At 38.7% G+C, this 25,963-nt stretch overlaps 1 protein-coding gene across 1 annotated transcript in view; it reads left to right on the top strand.

Annotated features, from left to right (window-relative positions):
- The window catches only part of ADAM12 (ADAM metallopeptidase domain 12), a gene marked incomplete at its 5' end in the record, with an annotated part of 31,155 nt that extends 11,862 nt beyond the window's left edge, over positions 1-19,293 (top strand). Inside the window, 9 exons of the mRNA XM_010296130.1 lie at positions 1,749-1,857; positions 1,964-2,162; positions 4,626-4,703; positions 6,825-6,933; positions 9,990-10,125; positions 10,757-10,865; positions 11,356-11,538; positions 17,809-17,936; positions 19,233-19,293. Of these exons, the coding sequence (XP_010294432.1) occupies positions 1,749-1,857; positions 1,964-2,162; positions 4,626-4,703; positions 6,825-6,933; positions 9,990-10,125; positions 10,757-10,865; positions 11,356-11,538; positions 17,809-17,936; positions 19,233-19,293 (1,112 nt within the window). The remainder of the gene's footprint in view (positions 1-1,748; positions 1,858-1,963; positions 2,163-4,625; positions 4,704-6,824; positions 6,934-9,989; positions 10,126-10,756; positions 10,866-11,355; positions 11,539-17,808; positions 17,937-19,232) is intronic.
- Positions 19,294-25,963: the final 6,670 nt, after the last annotated feature.

Below are 25,963 nucleotides of genomic sequence, written 5' to 3'. Positions count from 1 at the left end.
GAAAGAGGCTGCCATCTTAAGCCTCTCCAAGTTTTAATATTTGTCCTTAATAGCATTAGATTGCTGTTCAGCAGTATATAGTATTAGTCAAGCTTCTGACTGTGAAATGCAGATAATTAATTGAGGCTTTAATCTCTGATTAAGTGAAAAGATCCACACTAACTGGAAGTTTTACAATCATATTTTTATTTTCTTCTCCAGGAATTTGACTCTTTTTTTAAAAAAACCTTCTTCCCCTTTGAAGGCTTTCAAATGAAATCTTCGGGATGGTTTAAATAAATGATATGTTTTACCCACAGTTAGAGGCATACACACTTGGAAGTGGCTCAAAACATTTGAAAAATGTAACATTAACTCATGTTCTGTCTCTGTTAAAGACCAGGGAACCCTGTAGAAATGGTGTATTCTCAGCCTTTAGGCTGTCACATCATTTGTCGCCAGTTATTTTTGTTTTAGTTTGGCTGATCTATCAAAAGTACAAAAATGTATCTAGCAGATATCTGTTAAGAATTTTAGCCAGTGTGTCTCCTTACTACCTTGTCTCCTCAAAGGAAGTCTGCGTATTGGAGTAGTTAAAATGCTGGCAATGACTTGGTTGTGCTATTAGGTGTCTTCACGGAAAGAAAATACAGGGTAGTAAAAGGTCCTAGTAAAGGGCCTCTTAATCTTGCAAGGGGCAGCACTTACAGGCTGGAAATAAAATCCACACTTCACAATAGAACAAAGAGGTAAAATTCTAATACATGGACTAATTAATTGTTGCAACAATCAAACCAGGGAAGTAGAGCCTCCACCTCTTAGACATTTCAGATGAACACATGTATCTTCCCCTAGAAGATATTCAATAGTTGGTCATAATTTGGAGAAAAGTGGACAGGAGATTGACTGTATAAGACATTAGAACAAATGTACCCAATAGTACCTTTTAACTTCTAAAACGGTAGGGATGAGTAATCTGTCTGCACAAATATTTCCGGTACTACTCCCACTAGGGAAGTTCCTTTTCCGTTAGGATGTGTCTCCATCATAAAAGACTACAGCAGATAAGAACCAGATGCTGCCTGTCTTCCCAGATTCCTACTTCTACCACCATGGTAGAAACAACCCTTCTTTGAAGTCAGTCTTTCCTCTCAGGAGTGGATTTACTGAGGATTAAGGTGAGGATGGGTTCCCTTCCTCTCTCCAGTACATTAGCTTGAGCTAACAGCAGCGTATTCTCTCTGCCATCTCATGTGGTTGTGTTTTTAGACACATAGCACTCTAGTTCGCAACTGGATTTTTTCTGGTTTCTTGTTGTTCTGAATTGCACTTAAAAAGGCCTTTCTTGAAAAGTATTTTCTTTGGTTTCAGCTCTTGAGGTCTCGCTAGAATCACGTGGATTCCTGTAAAAAGAAGGGAGTTAACTTACCAGCTGGCCTTTGTCTTTCTTTACCAGACTAAATTTGGCATTTGCTAAAAGTTTTTGTGTCCTGGGAGGATTCACAAGAGGGATATCATCTAGAGAAATTCTGAAAGAGAATGAGTTCTGCATTGTCTATTGCTCAGCATTGCCAAGTGAGACAAATGACAGTGGAAAACCCACACATTCAGGCTCTTCAATTAGCAGGCTGATCCAGCACAACTGTTTTGTTGTGCTTCCTCAATATGCAGATCACATCTTACCTCCCCCTCAAGCATCGGCAGAGCTCAAAGAAAATTGTTAAAAACACCTTGTGTGAGATGAAAGTTCTGATTAGGTTTTGTTTCAGGTGCGAAACCTGCTCCTGGGATCTGCTTTGAGAGAGTCAATTCTGCAGGTGATCCTTACGGCAACTGTGGCAAAGACTCCAAGAGCTCCTTTGCTAAATGTGAACCCAGGTAAGGTCTCTCCCTGCCTACACAGGAACAGATGCTTGGTGGTGGGAGGGAGCTTATAGCGTTTAAAATTATTTAACTAATTTTTGGTTGTGTTTATTTCCTTCAGAGACGCTAAATGTGGAAAAATTCAGTGTCAAGGGGGAGCGAATCGGCCGGTGATTGGTACCAATGCTGTTTCCATAGAAACTAATATCCCACTTCAGGAAGGCGGCAAGATTCTGTGTCGTGGTACCCACGTGTATTTGGGTGATGATATGCCTGATCCTGGTCTTGTGCTGTCGGGAACCAAGTGTGAAGATGGAAAAGTAAGGCTCTGAAATACTCCCAAACAAGGAGAACATCGCTATCCTCACGCTGCAAAGTGTTCTGTGCTAAACTCACTGGTTTTTGCTTTGGGATTATTTTTTCTCCCCACAAAAGAATTGTTTCTCCTGCTCACACTGAGTCACGTTTTTACTCCCTTCTTCTTTTGGCCGCTATTCTGGATTACAGATTTGCAGATACAGTGCAAGTTGCTTAAGTTTATAACTGATTTTCTGAGGACAGTCCCAAGCATCTGTCCATGTAGGCTAGGGGTCTTCTGCAAAATAAGTACAGCAAAGTGCATTACAGGATTATTAATGAATGTCTGAGTTCAATGTGTTCACTTTCCCAGTGTCTATGGCATTGCAAAATTGTCATTAACTTCACTTTAGATTCAAAACATATTAAATCTGGTGATTATTGCTCCCCCTCCGTTTTTTTTCTTGCAGGAAAAGCTACCTCTCTATGCACCATTACAAAAATATAAACCCATTGATGTTCAGCCACCAAAACTGATTTTTGCAATCGTATTTTGCAGACTTTGTGAAGTATCTGATGTGAATGTAGTCCAAATTTCATATGGCTGTCTCATTCTTAGGTTTTCTTTTGTGAGAAAAGGAACAGAGAAAGCTGGGAGACAGCCATGAGTTTACAGGGGGGAGCAATGGAAAGGAGTCCAAGAACTAATGAAATGAAGAAGGTTTCCATGCCCTCAGTGGGTAAAAAAAAAAAAAAAAAAAAAAAAGTGCTACGATAATTTGTGGTAAATTCAAATAAGCCTCTGAATTTCTGAATGCTTTTGAATTATGTTGGATTATCACACTGCATTGGGAACAGGTTTAAAGTATGTCCCTAATGAAATTACAGTTCTGTTACAGGAAAACAACCCTTACAACATTTCTAAGTCAATCTGTTATAAAATGTGTTTTCAAAGAAAATTCAACTCTGGGAAAGCACCCCATTATGTTTTACTAATGAGTATTTAATCTTTCTAATCTATCTAATCATACACATACACACTATAGAATACAGAGGCTAATACTTACAAAATTGTATGTTTTACTTTGAGGACATTAGTGCATTTGTATTATGGATTAAGAATACGAATTTAAATATTCTTGAGTTTTCTAAACTGAAGATACACAATTTGAAATGCAGCCATTTTAATGTGATCAAAATTCTGTGTGCTACTGCACTATGAATATTTGAATTGTGAATACTGCTGTAATCAGACCATATTCTCTACATGTGTGCATGTTGATGCCAATTCACTCTAATTTCCCTCCCATTTTTCCTTCTCCCCAGGGGATAAATGCCCTGATTAAGCATCCCTGTCGTCTCCTTCAACACTATCCCCTGCTTAATGTTAATTATTGTGACTGACTTTTAGTACTACTGAACTGAACTGCAGTTAAACATGAACAAAACTGTGCGGTGACTTTTTTCTTTTTTAATCATAGCATAGTAACAGTTATTCCAGTCCTCGTTTCTTCTTTTTTCAGTTTTGAGTAGGATAACTTCTCATTACTGACATCTTCATCAGTCATTTGACTGTTTGATGGTATTATTAAATGGTACTAATTTTGCTTTACCTCAATTTTCAGTTATATTGGCAGAGTAAAGTTTACCCGTAATGACTGGAAAACAAAAAAATTTGAATCTTATCACTTTGCATATGCTATTTGTTTACTTCCATTTCCTGTAAGATTATTATTATACTTTAAATATGGTTGGGTTTTATTTGACACCAAAAAACTGTTTAGCTTGGGAAAACTCTTAGAAAGGTCTCAGTTTTGCTGAAGAGCAGTGATGAGCCCATATATATCAATGACCTCAGCTAAATATTCAGGCTGTCCTGGGTCCAAGTTCTGTACTACCACGAGTAAGTATTGCGCTATTGATATAAACAGAACTATGCTAATTTACACCACGAGGGAAGCTGAACCTTTCCTTGAGGAATCATCTGCTGCTGTGAAGACATGCATGCAGCCAGATCGGATACATGAAAGAATCCTGCTCAACGAATTCCTAGTCCTGAAAAAATGCAAATTACTGTTTTTTAAATTCACTTTAAAAAACCCCAAACCCCAGCGGCTCACCACTAGTTCCACTTCAGTGAAACTGTGAGTGTTTATTTACACAAGCTCAGCATATCAACCAAATATGAACTATGTCTGAAATTTAGTATTGGTCAGGATGCAGACTGAGAGCGGTATTCAGCGTCCACAGATTTGGACCTAGAAGACTTTTCCAAAAGCATAAGAAGACAAGGACCCCTCCTTCTGGTGTCCTTATCTTTTTGTCAATGTAACGTTGTCAATGCAGCATGTGTATTGGGAAATCTTTAACTGCTAAAAGAAGCACTGATGGACGAGGAGATGTACAGAGAGCTGGAGAGGGACATGATGCTTTGTGAGCACCAGCAGTTCTGTCCCTATTAAAACTCCTTTTCTCTTATTTTGCAGATTTGCCTTAATCGCCAGTGCCAGAATACGAGTGTGTTTGGTGTACATAAATGTGCAACAAAGTGCCATGGACGTGGAGTAAGCATTATAGGAACAGGTTTTTTATAATCAGTCAATAAACGCTGACAAGAAATCATTTTATGTAATAGCTTTGGGATCTATGATTGTTTGTAATACATCAGTCAAAGTCACTGCAATAGTTTTTTATTATGTATTTCCATTTTCAGTGTCCCTTGTATGAACTGCAAGCAATGAAATTATTTTTCTTTAACAAAGAAATATTTATCAGGTAGTAATTATCTCGTTCTTAATTAATGGTCTGTGATAAAAAGGAATTTTGTCATCTTCAAAGCAATTTTAAGTCTAACCTTCCTTCATGAAGAATTCCCATTAATATTAAAAAAATACAGTTTCTATGTGGATACAGAGAAGTTAAAATATGAGATTCAAATGGAGTAACATTTCCAAAAGTATTAAAGTACAACCATATTGATGAGTTCCATGGTATGAAAGTGGTGCAGGATGAAAAAGCTGATGTTATCAGTTAATAATATCAAAGTGTTTTGAAACCTAGTTTGTGTTATGAAAATGTTAATTTTGTTGAGCTATGCCTTATTAACCTTGATTTGCTGATGATCTGTTTCTGCGAAAAGCTGTGGCAACCACATTGGAAGAGCCATAGGAAATTCTCGATCCTCTCCTGAGAAGGGATTTTAATTTCATTTAGTTTATCATCATCCCACATTTGAAAAACCGTGCAGTGCTGATGGTGCTGCCTGTAACCCTTGTGCTGGAATGAGCAGCAGCTCAGACTAGCACCTTTATGTCTGTACGACCGAGAACCTCTGCTCGGCTCCCGAGTAGCAAAAAATGACCGCGTGGAATTGTAGATGGGAACTCCTGTAGTGCTTTAATTTTAAAAATAATGCTTAACAAATTATATTTTTAATTATCTTGTTGGCTTTGAAAAGTAAATCTTCCTCCTTTTTTTGCATTTTACATGACCGTAGCCAGTGTAAGCTATGTGAGTGATATTTTAGCACTCTGCAGACACAGCCAGTGTAGTCTTTCTGAGAGCCTGCCAGCTGACCTTGCCAGAAAAATGCGTATTTGTGAACTCCTGTGAACTACCTGGTGTCTTACTCAGAAACACATTTAGTAATCTATTGTGTAGTTTCTCCATGGTGGTGGTAGGTCAGTGATGATCACTGTTAGCACAGAGTTAAGTGCCATATTGACAATTAGCCCTAAACCCAACAATTTTCCTTAAAAATCATTTTGAGCATATACGTGCAATCTCTGCGACTCATTTTTTGGGCTGTTCAGCTCATGTATTCTGTCGATACAGCATGGAACTTCAGTCTCTGTATTAGTCACGTAGCCGCTACTTGGGTGGTAGCAAAAGGAAATAAAAAGCAGCCCTTCTTTTGATGGATGTTTGGGACTGTGGGACCCCCTGAGGAAAAGGCCATGAGTCCAGCGGCTCCTTCTGCTCTGTGCAGCAGGAACAGGCTGATGTTAATGATGGACTCCTGTCCTCTGGAGCGCTCTTATTCTGCAGGGGAGCATTTGGTCAATCAGGTCTTGTTAGTTGTTCCCTAACTCAGATTAAAAACACTGAGGACTGTACCTGTATAGGCAGTGCAGGTATCAAAGGGAGGTTTTCCTCAGCCTTGACTCCCAGTTTCGCATGTTCTTCCAGCAACTGGTCCATCTTAGAGCTGGGGGATCAGAGCAGTGGCAAAAATCAGCATGCAGCCTGGTGCAAGCCCTTGCTGGATAGGAGCGTTCGAGTGGGCTGACAAAGCTTTGCAGCAGTACAGTGTAGAGAGACTCTCGTTGCTACGAAGGCAGAAGGAGCAGAAGTTAGAAAGCAGATAATGTTGCTGCTGGAAGCAAAGAGAGAATAAGAGTTAAGAGGTGTGTGGTTATCCTTATATTATTCAAGTCGTCAGCTGGTGCAACTCAAACGATTACCTGCCAAATAAATAATGCTTTTTTAGGATGCCCGTCACCCTGGGGTGTCTTGCATTCCGAGTTGCTCGATGCCCACGCAGTGGTGCGAATGGGCAGATACCAGTACATCTCCCTCTTCTGTAAGGTTTGTTTCTTTCAGATTCGGGGGCCTTATCAGCCACTGCCGCTCTCAGACGTATAGGGTAATCCTTTTCATGTGAAGTCATTTGTCTTGTTTTGCAGGTCTGCAACAATAAAAAGAACTGTCACTGCGAGGCTGACTGGGCCCCCCCCTACTGTGACAAGCCAGGGTTTGGTGGCAGCATGGACAGCGGGCCAATTAGGCAAGCAGGTTAGTAGTAATTCATGCTTTACCTTTTGTTTCCGTGATGAAGAGTGGAAATACAAAGCGGTGTCTTGTAAGCAATGAGCTTGCAAGATTTGGAAATAAGTCAGTAAAACAAATGGCTTAATCCAAACGCATTGGCACCGGCTTGAAAATCTAGTGAAGCAAAACCAAGGCAGGCTGAGTGCATCAATTTTCTTGCGTGACTAAAGGCACAGTGGTCCTGCAGGGTTCGTTCTTTTGCCTTTCTTTGCCTTTGCCTTTCTTTTTCGGTCAAGTTTAGTAGCTTAGTGCAATAAGTAGAAAATGGTATTCGTTTAAACTGAGGATGAGGAGTTAACTCCCACACTTGAGCTAATGCTGTTGCCATGGTAGATGAATGTTGCAGTACTCTTGGATTCACCTTGAGATATGCCAAGCTGCAGTGTTCTCCACGGAGTGCATCAGGACAGAAATACCTCATTGTACACACAACCTGCTCCCATAATTATGTGCCAAATGAAGAGTGGATATTGCAATGATTATAAATGCAAAATTATTTCATAATCAAAAATCAGAAATATATTTGATATTGTTCTTCTTTTGTATTGTGGAAAATAGCAGATTTCTGACTGTATCAGACTAAAACTATGTTTTATAGATAGCTTCCAAACATTTCCCAGAAGTTGCCCTCACATAGGATAGTAGTAGGAGATGTGCATTTTCTGTAACTTGTATTTCAATTTCCGCTAGTTCAGTCTGCAGAACATTGGCTATAGTATGTTACTTCAACTTTGGCCAACCTCAGAAGGAATTATTTCTACACATTGTGAACTTTTATAGGATTTTATAATCATCACATGCCAATTTTCCTCCAGAGTACTGTAATTTTAGTGACTTCCACAGGGATGTTTCTGATTTATGTCTGAGTAAGTGACAGGACAAGCAGTCTACTTGCATATACATATATAAACTAAAACTTGCTGGAAAATGATCCGCATGTTTTCATATGGATAATGCTATTCAAAACCAAAATGGATTGTATTCTCTGCATGACAGATCCTGCAGTGGATTGTAATACTGGATTTATGACATCATCGTCATTTCCATGACAAAGCTTCACATTATAATTACACTTTTGAAAGATCTTTTTTTTTTTAATATCTACCATTCTGTAAGATAGCAAAGCAGGCACTGAACAAGTGTGATTACTTGCGTGTTAAATCTTTTCTTTTAAGATTTGCTCTAAAGCATTACATCCTTTTTCAGCTTACCTGAAAGATAAGCATCTAGGGAGCTACAAAACATATTATAATAATGTGCTACTCAGACAACGTTAGCTGAAGAAGACAAATATAGGACATGTGTGATAATTCTTGCATTTTGTGTTTTGGAAGCTAATACTCCAATTTAACAGAAAATTGTTTTAACAGTAGTTTAATATAGTATGGTAGTTTCACCATCTTTATCTAAAGACAGCGCTACATTCATTAACACCGGGAATAAATAAATATGGAAATTGCTAGAGGACCTAATTTTCTATAGCTGACACTTGGATTTAAGTATGAACAGTTGATGGGGTTGTTTGGATTATGATCTGAGTAGTTTGCACATCTCTAAATCAAATTACAGAAGGATTAGCTCAAAAAATACTTTCATCTTAGTCAAACAAGGCACATGGTCTCATTAGTATTTAGTAATTGATTTTACCCAGCTGACTTAGAATAAACCTATGTGTTTGACACCGTATTTTTCTTATAAAGAAACCTTAAATATTTAATTATTAAGTAGAGAAGTTAATTAATTTAAATGGCGTAATCTTAGCTTATTAATTTTATTAATCTTTTAGAGAAGGTGAGGGGTTTATTATTCCGCAGTGCTATGAGGTAAAAAGCACAGCACGTCATGCCCCATCAAGCCCCACGTGTAGTTTGCTCAGTCTGTGTTGCTGACTCTGTTCCCCAGCACCCGAGTGAGCTTAGGCCAGTAGATGAGAGCCAGCTGGCTGAAAATCCATCAGGATAAGACCGAGACAGTGATGATAGGTTACCAGAGCAAAGATTAAAGATGTTTCTCCTGTTGTGGGAGTGTGCGTTTTTTAGGTCAGCAGTCTTGAAGAATCACAGCATCCTGTCCTCCAGGCAATGATGGTAATCAGATATCCGTAACGATCAGAGCTGCTGCTTACCTTTTCCTAAAAATAAGGCTTTCTTTCAGCTGCAAGTCATCCAGTCAGGGTTCACCTCACCATTGTGCCTCGCCCAGGTCCCAGCAAGGTACTTAAAGCAGCTTAAAGCACTCCAAAAACTGGAAGGAGTACAGAAGGCTGCAGCCCCTTGCTAAGCAGAGCATCCGCAGAGAGCGCACCGCACCGCTGCCGAAGGCTTTCCTTCGGCGCCTCGCTTGCCTCCGATCTGACCTGACAGCCGTCTGGGCTGGACCACAGTAGTCCAGATTTCAGACTGTTCGCCCAGTGTTAAAGCACAAAGAAACCCTTAAAATCTGGTTATAAAGGAGCTAGGGTTACTGCTTACGTCTGAGGGACAGAATATCCCCAAATTTGCACTTTACCAAACCGGGATCTAGGCATCCCTGTCCCTTTTCTCTCCCTCTCAGCCCCTGTCTCCCTCCCACCCTGGCAGCCGGCAGCCCGTGAGGAAGGTGCCGTTGGCATTGCTACAGCCATCACCCTGGGGGTGTCTGGGTGAGGCCGGCAGCCCGTACACCTTATGGCCCCATTTGCAGGTGACAACCTAAGCAGGACCTGAACATGGATGCAGAGAGCGTGCATGGAGATGTTCGTGTTTGGACACAGATATCTGACTAGAATCAAATAGCAGAGTTGGAAGGGACTTAACGACATTATATTTTAGCCAGTGTTTCCCCAATGTTAAAGAAATAACTTTAAAATAGGCCCAAATTCAAGCATCAGGCTGGAAGAAATAAGAGCTTATTAGTCTTTAATTCATAGTAAGAACGCAGTTAGAAACCCAGGCCAGGCAGCAGTGTCCTGCTCCACATACACAACTCATTTCAGTTCAGATGGCTCTTGATAGAAGTTAACTCAATGTGTTTTATTGCAGATAATAAGAGTTTAACTGTAGGCGTGTTGATAACCATTCTGTGCCTTATCTTTGCTGGATCAATCATGTACCTGAAAAGGAAAACTTTCATGAGATGGTTGTTTACAAGTAAAAAGACAACAATAGAGAAACTAAGGTATGATCATTTTCCCTAATTATACTCTAATAGATATTAGTAGAAAGTAGCCGTAAACATGGCAGCGCTCATCTTGGCATTCATCACAGAACAGTGTGAATACGTTAGAAAGAGCCAGCCTTAACAAAAATATTCACCAAGTATTAGCAGTGGTGTTTTTCCTGGTTTAGTTGATTTTTTTATTGATGTCAGTAAATAATGTAGGTTTTGGTTTGACTATATACCTCTTTTGTGATAAAAAATTAAGTGAAGGAAGTATTGCCTTTATTTTCATTTGCTTGAAATAGTTTCATTACATTGCATGGCCTTTTATTTAAACTCAGTCGAGTGAGCTGAAACTTTCATATTTGAGGTCATTACTGTTTAAATGCTAGATTCATTAGAATAGTCTCTTGGGTGTTACAACGCTGCATTTCCACAGATTGCAGAAGCTAATTTAACAGACTACTGGTTTCCAAAAAATCAATATTTATTTTTATTCTTGCAGGAGCGCTAGACGATTTTTACTTTACTTGTTTACTATAAAAAGACAGAAAGTCCTTGCAAAATCTCATTCTGAAAAGAGGCTACTGTTTAAAACAATGTTAGCAAGCAGAACGTTGTGTTCAATAAATATATGTTTGTATCGCAGGTCTGTGAGTCCAGCAAGACCTTCCAGTTCATCTGAGCCTAATCATGTTCATACCACATCTCTCAGTAAAAATCTCATCATGAAGCCACAAAATAAAAACATACAAAAAGTGAGTCCCTAAATAGCTGTGGGTTGGTGTGTTTGTTTGTTTGTTTTTTTTTTTAAGGGGGGAAAAAACCCATATTATATAGTTTGGATCTCATTTAAGTAACTTACTATAACACAATTATTACATGATCTTAATATCACGTAGAACTAACAATATGTGATATCAGAGAAGATGCAGGCTTCAAAATACATTTATGGCTTCCAAGCTTTAGACAGGTGGAGGTGTGGAAATGTCAAGTGCAGAAAAGAAACAGTTTAGTCTCCAGGATGAAGCCAGCTGGCTTACAACAGAATACTACGTCTGAACGGTGAAGGATTAGTGCTTGAGTAGGACTCTGGAGCCTGTTAATTCCTCCTCTGGTTGCAGAGGTGTTGAAGGTAGATGAAAACAGAGTAGAAGAGAAAAGCAAGCGAATAACATAGATTTTAAAGTAGCAATGCTTCTTTCAACTCTTGAAGTTTATAAGCTTTGGTTGGGGTTGTTTTTACAGAAGGATGGTCCAAGAAGACCGCTGCCCTACCAGATCATTGACATTAGTAACCCTGTGAAGACACACGATTTGCCACAATTAAAAACACCGCAGCGAGTCCTACCACCCCTTCCCCAGCTGCCATGTCACCAAGCTGTGCCTGAAAGACCCTTGCCGGCTAACCCTTCGCTGCGGTTTGCCCAGGTAACTGCTGATTTTTTTTAAGCTTCTCTTCTATTTAATATTTAGCGTGCGAGTATCTGCATGTGGTGAAGAGGAATGAAGTGTTTTCTCACCTTTCATATTGGCCTTTTTCCACAGTGCTTCCTTTATACTTCGTACAAGCTGAGAAATGCGGTGTGAATAGATAGATACATTGGTTTATGCCAGCTGAGGCTGTGATCCTAAAATTTAGGGTCCTGAAATCTCTCTTCACCACTCAAAAGACACAACAGTATAAACAAGCTTCATATTACAGGCAAACACAGGCTCATCTTGCCAGCTGCCCAGCCGGAGGGGAAACCATACGGTTTGTTAGCAAGGTGCCAAATACAGTGATACAGTTTAGGAAGTCAAGTTGCAGATGTCTTGCGCAAGAGCAAAAGGTATTAGCTGGACGTGCTTCTGTTCTGCCAAGGGGTGTATGAATTGCTGTTTTTTTTCCAGAGCACAGAACTGAAAGCTGACTAGTAATTACCCACACTATTTCACGTAGATGTACCTTTCATTGCAATGTTTAAATAGAGCTGGTAAGCCTTTTTTTGGTAATAAGATGAATGTCAAGGCAATATTCAGGGTAGATGAAGAGGTCTGTGTAGTCGTCTATATTAAATTGTCCCTTTTCTTGTCACTAGCCTCTCTGTTTTGGTTGCATTTGTAGTGTGACTGTGTCTAAGCAAAGGAATGGGGCACCCAGCTATGTCTGGTTTGTGCTATTCTGGATATAGCACAAGAGTAAAATAAAGTGAATGTCATTATCACCAAGCTATCTTAAATGAGTATCACATTGATTTGGATGCGCATACTGCAAATCCATACTCAGATAGCTGTGTCTGAAGTGGCTGTGCCTATCTGAACCTAGCTTGGATGTTCAAGGACAGAACACCTTGGGAGCTGCTCTGAGACACGTTACCAGTGCTTTATAGGAGGATATGGCTATGAGAAACAGTGTCTGAAGTGCGGTGCTTTGAAAAGTGGCTGTAAAAATAACGCAGAAACAAAAAGATGTGCGGCAGTGCTGAGCTACCATGGCAGCGTGCTTATGTGTTATGACAGCAGAAAAAGTATATCTAGTTTTAATTTTGTCTTAAGTCTGAACATTGAATCACTCAGATTACACTGACTTTTAGAAGTATGGCCAGTTTATTAATTGTTTTCAAATTATTTTTCTTCTTCCCTTTTCCATCTTGCTAGTCATTTATTTTCCTTTTCAGGGGAATGGGAAATACTGATTCTTTCTAAAATCAATTCTATAGGAGATTTGGAGTAGTATTGGTTTTTGTTGCTTTTGCCTTTAGTTTCGATGGTTTTGTTGTTTATTTCCTTGCATTCCTTAAAACATTCTTCATAGTTCATGGTGGTCAAAGTTAACATTTTAAGTGCAAGTGCTTTTCTGTTTCTTAATCAAATGGTTCCATTAAAAACAAAAAAAGAAGAAATTTCTTCTATTTCTTCTTATCTAGCAGCTTAGAAGCTTACAATGTCTCCCACTAGCAGAAGGCAGATGGAGAAAAAGCATTGCAAGAAAAAGTAACCATTTCTCACTCTGATGGTGCATCTGTATCTGCTCCAGCCTTTCGTCGCACATCAAAGCAGCCCAATGCACCACTACAATTCATGTTCCTAAGTTCCTAAGTGCTCTCTCCTTCAAATCCCACATAAAGTGCAAAGTAGAATACCAGGTCTCTAGTACTGTCGTTACCAAAGACTGACAGATCTGAAACTGCCAAAAAGCTTTTCAGTTTGGCAGCTCAAATTAATTGTGATGGTTATTCCGTCAAGTAAAAAATTCCGCTGTTTTCAATTTTCAGTTGCTGCATAAAACAGAAGACAAACAGGGGATCAACTCAAGGCAACCTAGTGAAGAAGCAAGAGTGGCTTCTTTCAAAATTATGTCCATAACCTCAATTCAAGATTGTCAGAAATAGCTACTTTTTATATCCTAGGGACACAGAAAACACTGTATGGGAAAAAAACGTTTTCTTCTGAAGTTAACAATTTTACTCCCTTCAAAGCTTGGAAGAAGTAAATTAACTTGAGAATAGTTTTGGTCTAGTTTATATAGATACCACTTAATATATTGCTTCGGCACTCTCTTGGAAGTGCATCCATCAGGTCATCAAGAGGAAGCACTTTAAAAATCATTGCGACAGCCATAATATCATCCAGATGCTCAGTACGGCTGTATAGAGCTGAAGAGTATCTGAAACCATTCCCTGTTTCTATGGCTTCACAGCTGCCTCCTCCTGCTTCTCCCTTCTGAGAGGTATATTTAAGCACAAGCTACTTTCCTGCTGCCTCCGGGCTTCGAGCAGCAGATAGCTGAGGCACAACATACTAAGTAGACTCTAAGACAACTCTTTTCCCCTCTAGTGGCTGTTGAGACAGCAATGAGGGGATTATTATTTTGCTATAAAATTTCCTCTCAGATGTAAGTAAAATAGTAAAAAACCCCACCACAACAACAAAAAAAATCCAAACAAAAAAACACTTCGCAAATGAACTGTTGTCAAGTTTAATATTTAACAATCTTTTGACTGATAAACAGCTTTTCCTTCTTTCAGATGCTCTTGCAAGGCAAACATACTTTATTTACGGGCCAGATTCACAGTCAATATATATCAGCACAGCACCACGGAAATCAAGGCAAGAGTGCAGGTTTATACTAACCGTGGGTTCAGTCCATGCATTCAGATTTGATCACTTCCACTTGGTTTCGATACTGTTTCTGCCTCTGATACTGTCATCACCTTATTACCAAAATAATCTCGTATTTTACAGGTCATCCTTGTTACAAGAAATATAGCTTTGTATTTTTACTTTTCCCCTAGTAAAACCGAGCTGGTCTCACCTGCTCATTCTGCCACAATATTCCTGTAAAATTCCATATTCCTGTGAATACCTCTCCTATTACACCTCAGACTGGCTTTAGACACAGGGGGCTAACACAAATTATGTTCCCATTTAAATAAATCGAGGAAGACACTCCTTCTCACTCAGTGTATTTCAGGCAAGAACCTTCTTCCAGTTGCTTATTTAAAAATCAGTGAAAAAAAAACAGTGGAAAAAATTAAAGCTTCATGAACCTGGTGTCTTTGTAGCTGGTCAATGGGAGAATTATGTTTTTCTTTCCTAGTAGAGCTGTAAAAAGAGAGCATGACAATATTCAAAACAGGACTTCCCCAAATGCAGAGGGAGACTGAATGCATTACATGCTAAGTTGTGGATACAAAACTAGACAAAGAAATCCATCTGCAAACTCTTTGTATTGAAGAGCTGAAGCTCTATAGGGTCAAAAAAAATGGGCTGGGAAAAAGGAGAGAGAGATGAGGCAGGGAAACACAGCCGTGGTGGTACTAGGAGCTGTGCTATGGACTTGCCAGGACATCAAAGGCTGCAGCAAGTTTCCACACATGTTAACATACAAAGCTATATCAATTTGGATTCTCCTGTGGCACATAAAGAATATAAAAGACATCCTGTAATCAGTTTAAGGGAGGGGATTTATTTCTTCAAATATTTTTTCCCTCTGCTTCTAAGGATGGACATTTTCCTGGTGGCATTTTCCAGTGCGGGCATCTCCTTTCTATGAAGTGCTCCTCCATTTTACTTCATCTCAGCCATTACACATTCTCCATCTCCATTTTTATCTGAATTCCCTCTCTTTTTTTCTTTTTTTAATTTATTTTACCCTTTCTTACCAGCTTGCCACATTAGACTTTCTTGTCAAGCCGCTTTGCTGCTTCCGCCTTAAGGATATTAACTCAAGGATGACATTTTTACAAGTTCTGGGGAAAAAAAAATCAGGTGTTGGGCTCATGTACCCATCGGAGTTATATTTATAGTATGATTGCTGTTTCAACATACTTCCTCATGTGAATGTTTCTTCTGGTATAAGAAGGCCTAAAGAATGTTTGGCTTCGGCATCAGAGATTACCTTAATGCTCAGCTGTGAGAAGATGCTCGCTTCACAGCTAAAGAACTGTTCTAGATCAGCACATACGGATTAGCCATTTCAGCTAGCTTCCCCTGCGAAAAGAGGGGGACAAAAGCAACTGAGAGGGTCCCCTTAGCACTTAGCTGCTCTGAGCTTCTCAGAAAGTCAATCTTACCCTACTATCGGGTGTTGCAGGTGGTGATTAGACATAGGACACAGCTAATAAACACAAACAAATAAACAAGGACAGTTCTTTCCTTTTTTTCATTCATCCCTATCAGTTCTTAAGCTCTTCAGACCTTTGTTTCTCTAGACTGCTGAGCCTGGATGTCTTCCTCTTCCCAACCAAGGTGCCTAAGCATTCTGCCAAGTGAAGAGTAAATACAAATCATGCAATAACAGTCAGGGACCGAGCAAGCAAACAACTGAATGCTCATGTGATCAGACTAATTCATGTGATCGATCATGTAAAAGTACTTGAGGGAAAAGGCCACGTCTCTGAAGGCAGTCAAGGGAATAAAGGCTTTATGGTGTTCAAAGATGCATTTGTTGTTTGCAGTCTTTATAATGCTGATGTTCGTGTGTTTGTTACTTTTTTTAATGCCGTCACAGTCGAGGTGATGATGCATCTACACTCACATGTAATAAACATTATGACTTTTAACAAAATTGTTACAGAAGCAACTTAAATATATATTTTACTGTAGAGATTATTCAGTTACCTAAGAAGTGTCATACCAAATACCAAACTGGTGTATTTCACTTCAAAAGACACACATGAAGATTTCATTGTGTAAGAAATTTAGTGCACAAAGTAAACTTACCATCAGGAATTCTTAACCAAAGATTTCTTCTCTTGATAGTTTTAAGGTTCTAGTTCTGCATTATGGGAAATGATCATGTTTTGAGGAACTTCCTTTGCTAGTGTTTAATTAAACTCTGTGACTTTCAACAGGATAACCCTATGAGATAAAGCTACATAGAGCATTTACCAGCATGCTGTTTATTTTATCATTTTCCAGGCCTGATTATTTCGAGAATAGTTGCAATTATTTTTACCTCCAAAGACACAGCTCGCAGACAAACTTCTTACAGCAAGATATGTTTATCTTGGTTTATTAGTTCTTCTGGATGACAGTCAAGACTAATTTCTATACTGATTATGAGATTTGGCTATAACAATAAGTTAATTTATTTTTTTCATGTTGCTATTTCTGATTCACTCAAGAACTAGTACATGTTATGCTAGGAATGAAAAAGAGGAAGAATATTATATACAGCTTTAAAACGTAGTTTGTGGTAAATTTGAAATGACGGTAGATGAGGTTTACATAAGCTCCCCTATTTTCTTCCTTATCAAAATGCCTACCGATAGTCAGCCTGCATTTCCTTCCTGAAAGAGCAAACATTTGCCATGGAAAGTAAGAAAACAAAGGCATGCTCAAAAAAGAATAATGAAAGTTGTGCTTTATTCATGAGCAATTCATGCCTTGAATCAAAATCATATTTTGATTACATCTTTCAGGGGATCTTTAACTAGATTATGCTTGTAAGCTCTTCTTGTTTATTTTTGGTCACCATTACTAATGATAGTCATGGCAAACTAATAATAAAGATTTTACTTAGAAAAAGCATGACTGTGCAGGTCAGATAGTAGAAGGATCCGAAGTGAGTTTTTTGATATATTGGAGATTTTTTGTGTGCCCTGAGCAAGTCACTTAATCTATCCCAGTTCTTCATAATGAAGACCACAAATAGACATGTTACCATGTTTGCAGTGTTTCAAGGACCACACAGAAGAGACATTAGCTCATGCCTGACAGCAGATGACTTCTGTTCTTTATTAATGAATCATCTAATTCCACAGAATGAAAGCACAGCAGCATCTCTAAAAAAGACTCCACAGATGCTACCAATTCAAACTGGACTGGAGCAGTTTGTTTCTGTGGTCATCTGAATTTGCATTTTAAAGTCATTTCTAGTATTTCCATCTTTCTATGTAACTACTTCTACAATGTTGTGTATTCAATCTGTGTTGTTTTTATGTACCACCAATTAATCATTAACTCCAGTATAGATGCAACCAGTACTCCTACCGTAAAGAATCAAAAGAAGCAAAATCATTAAAATGTAGTATTAAACCTTTGTTTTAAAATATAAGTGCCTGTTTATTTAAAAGTAAGCTACGGCTTACTTGTTTAAATATATCTGGTCACAAGTACTCCGAACTTATCTTCAGTTTATCTATCTCAGTTGTTGCTACGTTAAGTATGTTATGTCAGTTCCAAAGACTAATGTGACCTTATGTTCTATAATAGGAAAACCACAAACCAAACCCTCCTCGGAAGCCTCTACCAGCAGACCCTCTGACCAAAGTGCGCTATACCGGCGCATGCCCAGCAGCGCCTGGACTCGCAAAAGCTCTGCCTCACGTTACCCCCGTAAGGTTAGTTCTGGTCAAACTGGCTTGATTTCATAAAATCGTAGAATAGTTTGGGTTGGAAGGGACCTTTAAAGGACATCTAGTCCAACCCCCACTTGCAGTACTTCGTTCAATGACAGGTCTAAAATGTCTTCGAGCAGATCCGCTATGCTCTGAGTAACTACGCTCCGCTGTAACTATTGTCGAGAGCTACACAACAACCATTTCCTATCTGCTTATATAACAGTATCCAAGCGATTCCCACTGGGAGTACGTCAGCACAACTGCACCGACTTCCACAGAAGTATGAGAATTTATACTTCATATGAAGGTTTGACTGTAAGAATCTGACGGTATATTTACAAAACCTGCCCAATAAATACAATTCCTTGCAAAAGAAAGGCCTTAATAAGCGCCAATTTCAGAAGAGACAAAGCTTTTGCGGCAAAAAATTTCCTACTTGGACCACCTACAGAATTAGGCTGAGAACTGAATGCTGTTAAGATCAACCACTGATAAAAGCAATTTTCCATTCACGCATTTCACAATGGAACATCATTTTATATCTGAAAATAATACACAAAATGTTCAGAAAGCACACAAATTGTACACTTCAAAAAAAAGGATGTTGGAAAAAAATAATCTGGAAGTGAAATAACTGTGCCCAATGCTAATGATATTTCCTTACGCAATATTCTTAAGTTTCCTATGAGTGAAGCTAAAAGTGAGCTCCAAGGAAGATAAAGGTATTTTAAGCTACAGGTATTCTACTAGTGAGGCACTTAATTGCTCAGAAAAAATAAAAATAGAATCAAGTTAGTTTCCTAACTAACTTGACTCTTCTAGCAAAAAGAGTCCAAGAGTGAACTTTTGGTTAAGCTCCTGGCTGCCCATTCTAGAAAGATATTCTGAAAGTAATAATATTTCTAGCTGACTACTACAAGTTTTTGAAACCAACTGCTATTCTACAACAGTAAGTAGCATTTTTGAACAGGTACAAAACTGATGAACATCCAAAGGAATAGAGTTTAAAGAACAACACCTGAAACACTGAGCTAGTTTATCCCACTGACCGAGCAGCAATTAACACCTGAAGTGAAAAAAAAAGAGTCTGCTGGTAGCACTTACCCTTCTTGGTGAGACTTGTGTATATAGTAACTTGTCTGATCTCCTCCCAGTATGAGAGTCCCGTGCTAGGTGTCTGAAGTTGGAGAACTCTAAGAGATTTTACCATTCATCCTCATGACTCAAGCATGATGCTGGCAGTGAGAACTAACAAAAGTTTAAAAAATAATTTGTTATTTTCTTTCTTTCCAACAGACCTGCTCCTAAGCAGCCACCACAGGTATCCAGGTCCGGCAACACTGCTGATGTGAAATGACTAGAAAATCTGACACCTTTATTTTAAAAAGTGAAGACAGAAGTTTGCACTATCTTTAAACTCCAGCTGGAGTTCATTTTTATGACAATACTTAGAATTTTTAATGTTTAAAACAGCATTATTTTTAAGAATTCTGAGCTACTGCCTTTGGTGCTGTGCTGTGCTATGGTGCTCTGTATACTTGCTCAGGTACTTGTAAATTATTAATTTATGTTGAATATTTATTACAGTGCAGTGCACTGTAGTAGATATTTTTACCATAGCTGAGTTTTCCTAAAAAGGAAGCCTTTTTTTTGTAATATTTCATTGAACTTGAATAATTCTGCTCTATCGGTCCTATGTAGAGTTTGTAGTTTTGATCTATTCTTTAAGGAGTGCTGATACTCATGGATAAATCAAATGTATAACCAACACGATCTCAATGGTTCATGACAAACTTTTGAATAAATATGTCAGGGTACAAAAAAAAACCAAACCACTCTTCTGGAACATGGTGAAATGCCCGATATCTGCACACGGATGTGTAACATGTATTTAACCAAAGGATCACTCAGTTGTACTGTAATTTCATTTTTCATGTTACTCTCTGAAATCGTCGAGAAATCTGTGCTGAAAGAGGATGTATTCACTTTGGACAAGTTCTCTTACTGAAGAAGTACTGTATATCATAAAACTGTAATTTTTCTAACCTCGTTTTCCTCAAACACAATGTGGTTAGTACATATTAATGCAGATATCAGGCCTCCCAGCGTCATTACCTTTTTGATGCTGTGGTAGTTAAATTCAACCTGTGCTGTGTAAGGTGGTACCATCTCACTATGTTGCATAGCTATCCTGTTTAGACTGACAATACGTTACACGCAGAGGGTGGGGGAAAGCCAAGCATTACAAGGAATTACATTTAAAGAATCGACTATTACACTTATTTCTTTTGCCTCGTCGCTCTGCTTATCAACTGTATTTTGCATATTTGCTACTGTTTTGCATTTAACTCCTAAAATATTGTTCCGGGTTTCTTAATTTGCAAATCAAAATGCGTATTTTGGTTATCCTAAGACATGGGGAAAAAAATTCATCTCTTTACTGTGTGGTAGCATTACATCTGATCTTTTCTGTACTTTCTCAGTATACTGCTGAATACAGTTGTTTCACCTACGCTGTAATAAAAACGGTTTTTAAATATCAGTTGAAATAGAGGGAGAAGGAACTATTACCTTCTATAGGTTAGTTTCCTCACTGCTTGTAGTTTTTGTTTCTTTAAGCAAAAATAAAAGCATTGATAGAAACTTGGATCTCATTTCAATAAGTGTAATTGTATTTCATTTTCCCAGTTATTCCCCATTGTAGCAACATAGCACTCATCTTTATGGATAAACTAAATAAACCATAGTTTAGTTTGCTGCTGAAAAGCAAAATAAACCACAAGTAAATGCTTCACAAAAGCATTTAAATTCTTAAAGAACGCTAATAGCAGCAACAGTGCTTTATGTAAGGAGAATTACTACAACAGGAGGATGCAACTTACCCTAGGCTTGGTAATGCAGTTGAAACCAAAATGATGGTTTCTATGTATTTTACATACTTTGTATCTCAACCAGTAATTTCTTCCTGTCAACAGTAGCTTTATATCTAAAACGGGAGGGTGATGGGGGGCATCTCAATTTGAAGCAGACACATGACCTCAGTTTGCTTGTTTGAATACTCCCATTTTTAGAATGACAAGTCATCATGCTGTATCAAAATGTTTCTGATAACTGCTGAAAATCATAAGATGAAACTGTAAGTAGTGAAAGAAGAAGGTAGAATTAAATGACTAAAGAGTTTGTATTATCTGCATCAGAAGTTCTAACATCCCAATTTAATGGCACCTTAGCTTAGGTAAGACTTAGCACGTGTATAAACTTAAAGCTTTAAAGTAACCTCTAGGTTTAAAATAAATGTGACCCACCTATGTAGTTTTACAGGTATAGAAATAGAAAAATCCATACAGGGCACCCAATCCTATCCCTGTAATTGCAAGCATCCATCTCACCGACACCGAGTCCGGAAGAGTCCACAGACCATCTGCTTTGGGACCCAGGCACACCAAAGCTAGAAAGCTTCTCGGGTGATGATGAGAAGTGTTGGACGTACAGTGAGTGCCTCCTCCACCCTAGAGAAAGAATACACACACACTTTTCACGCATGGAGGAAGACAGCAGAAGAATGATCATAAGGACACTGTGAGGTGTCCCCAGTCCCAGCACAGTGGAGTTTTAAGACTTACATGCCTGGATGGTCTTACTGGCTTGTATCCCTCAAAGAGTCCAACACCTGGCCGTTAGTGTATTCCTGAGCTGACAAACAGCACAAGCATCAACGCGCGCGGCTCCGTATCACATCTGCTGTTGCCAGAGGAAGGCAAAGTCCAGCCATTCATCATGGACCAGGCTGAGAGGAGATCCGTGGCTTCTGAGCTGAGCAGCCAGAGCCCAGGGGCAATGGGGCGTCGTGAACGTAGTACCTTTTAATGTCTTCAACAATTCACCGAGAGCCCCCAATCTGGGAAAAAATATATTTAAACAAGGTGTGAACTAAGCAGATTTACTAAGCAGAAAAGTATATGTCAAATTTATTAGCTATTAACACTTTCCTAAAACAAGCAGCTGAAGCATATGTACCAGTGACGTGGAATGTAGTCTTACTGTTAAGAATATGACAAGAGATTGTATGTACACATTATCAAATGGAGTTACTATCTTTTGTTAGACATGGCTGAAGCTAGAGATTTCTAGACATTTGGAAAAAAATCATAATACCCTACCTGAAACAAGGGCAAATAAACCCAAACATCTTGTAAAAATGACTACCATTGCTTGAAAACAACAAAAGGTAGTTACTGACATACTACAAGCTGATTTTTTTTCATAGCAAAACAGACAAGTGGGTGCAACGTACATAACAGTTATATAATCTGGAATACTTCCAACTAGCAGATATGCAAATATATTTATACATAGTCAGATGCAAAATACTAAAGACAGAAAAGGATCCGTACCTTTTAGAAGGGAAAAAAAAAACCCAAAACCCAAAAAAACCCCCAAGGTATCAAATATTTCTTTTGTTTCGGTGCAAAAGATTTCATTTTCCCCAGGATGTGAGTAGTAGCTGGCTGCGTGATTTTTTCATACCAAATTAGCGTCTTTATGATTAGACATGCAGATGCCTAATCGAATGGTAAAATTCCATTGTCAAAACCAGACGAATAGTTTTACATTCTTAAGGACAGTGTAAGCAAACAAATTACTATGGGATACACCTGGATATATGTGAAATTCAGCAGTTGCTACTCTGTGGTAGATACTACATGTACACTGCGTATCTGGTTACAAAGAAGTTCTGCCAGCACAGGCTGTAGGTCATATCATCATATATTTATCTACCTCTACGCTCAACAAACTTCAACTTTTAAATCACCTTTAAAAATTAAGATACATCATCCTTTAAATCCTCAGGGGGGTTTTAGCGTTCAGTTTGTCTTCGTGGGAGAGATCTTCTGAACAGGCCATGCTGATCGCTGCTCTTCCCTTCTGTCGTCTTCTTCCATACACATACCTCAGCCTCTACCCACTCGACGCGGGACACTGATCCACTCGCGTCCCCTTTCCAGAGGCAAGGCGAGGACGGGGCGTGCTCTCCCTAAAGCGCTGCACGACAATGCTGCTGTGACGCCAATCAATAGAACGCTAAGCACGGAACACCATCCAAGAAAAGGAAGAAATATGCAGTAAACAAAAAGAAAATGGCATATTTTCCCTCTTTCTCCCCATCAAGTCCCTCGGGTTTAGTATTCCTATATTTTTCTTAATCACTATCAGAATAGCAGGATTGTTTTTAATTTTGTGGTATATTTTGAGAGCCTTTTCAAAGGCTCAAAAAATAAACAGATACATAGCTTTTTTCTTAGTTATTCTGATTTCTTCTGGTCATTTCAGTATACAGCACTAATTCTCCTTTATTAACTTACAGTCAAATAAGAGTATTTTTAAATTTATAGTTAAATTACCATGTAGCAATAAACAAATTCTTTATCTTACAAGTCTCCTCCAAAACACAATTTTCTAAACCCGTAGTGCTAAAACTCATTCTGCACACAGACCATCCTTCCAGATAACTGTGCCACACATTACCAAAAGTTAAAGATGCCCCATACGTTACAGGCAGCCGCCCTTTTCACATAATACTTTTAAGAGAGAAGCATTAAAAACCTAGAGCACATTGAGATAAAGTTTTGAACTCTTGGAATTCAGTTAATTCAAAAATTGAATAGGGGTCTGGAGCACAAGTCTGATGAGGAGCGGCTGAGGGAACTGGGGGTGTTCAGTCTGGAGAAGAGGAGGCTGAGGGGAGCCCTCATCGCTCTCTACAACTACCTGAAAGGGGGTTGTGGTGAGGTGGGGGTTGCTCTCTTCTCCCAAGTAACCAGCGATAGGACGAGAGGAAATGGCCTCAAGTTGTGCCAGGGGAGGTTTAGATTGGATGTTAGGAAAAATTTCTTCACTGAGAGAGTGGTCAAGCATTGGCACAGGCTGCCCAGGGAGGTGGTGCAGTCACCATCACTGGAGGCGTTCAAAAAACATGTAGACGTGGCACTTGGGGACATGGTTTAGTGGGCATGGTGGTGTTGGGTTCATGGTTGGACTTGATGATCTTGAAGGTCCTTTCCAACCTTAATGATTCTGTGATCATCAAAGATTTGGTTCTCTCCCAATACCCTCCCTTTTTTTTTTTTGGAAGCAATATGTAGGTGTTGTGTGTCCATACAAACAAACGTTAAGTTTTTAATGCTTTCCTAGAGGTCTAATTTTTACATATCTAAATTTTTATCCTTTATCATACTTACAAATACACAACCCTCTGGTGCATAGCACCAACACCAGAATAAATTTCTATGTTTTTAAATATAACATTACAAAATGTTTCTTATAATTGTAAACAACCAAACTAAGAGAAGGAACAGAAACATTAAAAAAAAAACCTTTAAGGTAAGCAATCTAAAAATAAAAAGCATATTTTTTTATTTGAAAAGGTGCTATTGTTAAAAAAATTAATTTAGGAGTGGTAAGTATTTAGTATCTCATTACAGACTGCTTGGCTCTATACGAATGCCGATGAACCAGCATACTGTTTTTATGAACCATTCATTTACAATCCTTCAGTTAAACTCCAGTTTGCTAAACTGGTCACAATCCAGGAAAATCTACACAGCAGGTTTTTACCAATGTAGCAGGTTTTAACTTCCATGTGCGTTTCCAGCAGAATCTTCCACGTGAAGGTGCTTCAAGCAAACACAATCTGCTCAGTGTTAAGTGCTCTCTCTCAAGAAATACATTCTTAATTATATTTGGTGTTTTGCCTATGTAATTAAGAAAATGGCAGAGTTTCCTCAACATAAAATAAAACGCGCTAAGAGAAAACGGCATCTTTCTGCCTGTAAGTTCTCACTGCTTCAAGTACCCATATCAAATAAAAAAAATGACCATGCAATCGCGTGCCTTTTTCTTGTAGGTACCTTTCATTGGCATGTCACTGATGTTTGCATGTGCAGATATTCCCAGGACATTTTCCTTCTGTCGAAGGTAGCTTTGGCCAAGGGCACCGGACGGGTCACTGTTCAAGATTTCGGCATATACAGGGCAGCGAACGGCCTCGCGTCAGCTGCGTCTCGGCCGCGTGTGAGCACGCCAGCAGTTTGTAAAAGCTTGCAACTCTCTGCCCTGCAGGTTTGGGTAAATTTGTAAGAGCAGGGGAATCATCGCCTGCAGACCCTTTCCACTGAAGAAAATGTAAGCAATGTGTACATCCAATGTGTACATCCTATGTGTACATCCTACACACGTTTTATTTTACGTGTGTGAACGACCCTGTAGGGGAAAAAACACAAAACTGATTATGCTATATACGAGGTAATGTTTTATTTGGAGGAAAGGACTGTATAACTTCCTAAACTTCTATAGTTTGAAGTCTGCATCCCATAAAGAAGAACTAACAGAAAACCAGGCTCCATCAGTTGCTGTGGCTTCTTTGGAAGGTTTTAGATGTTGTTTTTAAAATCCTGAGTTAACGGACATTTCCTTGCCCATACTATCCCAAAGTAAAAGGAACACTAGAAATATTTTCTGATTTAAAAAGGACATTAAAAAAAAGGAGTAGATGAAAACTTATCCTAGAAATAGGGTCCTTCTTCCTTTTTCTAGTCATCTATACATAAGCAGCAGATTGTAAAGTAATACGACAGGGAGATACTAGTATATTCCCCAGTAAAGTAAAATGTTTCCATAACAGTTTTAGAAGCTTTCTTCTTGTAAAGTGTTCAAGGAACTTATGGATTGTTTTTTAATTGTATTTAAATTTCCACTTTCAATTTTCAATAGTCTTTCTTTGAATGTATTTGTTGCTATGGCAACCTATCCACATCATGGCTTAGAACAATTGAGGACTGCTAGGATAAGAGTCTTTGGGGAAAACATAACAAATAAGAATTAGAAAGAAAGTCACATGGCATTTTTCATTATCATGAAAAATAACCAATATTGACTAGACATTACAAAAAAATGAAAGTTACTTCTTCTTGGAGTAAACTTTGTATTTTGACATACAGTTACCCTATAAGTTTGCACAAGTTTTCCCT

Source organism: Phaethon lepturus, unplaced genomic scaffold, assembly GCF_000687285.1.
Source record: "Phaethon lepturus isolate BGI_N335 unplaced genomic scaffold, ASM68728v1 scaffold57041, whole genome shotgun sequence".
Classification (NCBI taxonomy): Eukaryota; Metazoa; Chordata; class Aves; order Phaethontiformes; family Phaethontidae; genus Phaethon; species Phaethon lepturus.
This window is presented reverse-complemented; position numbering and strand designations above follow the sequence as displayed.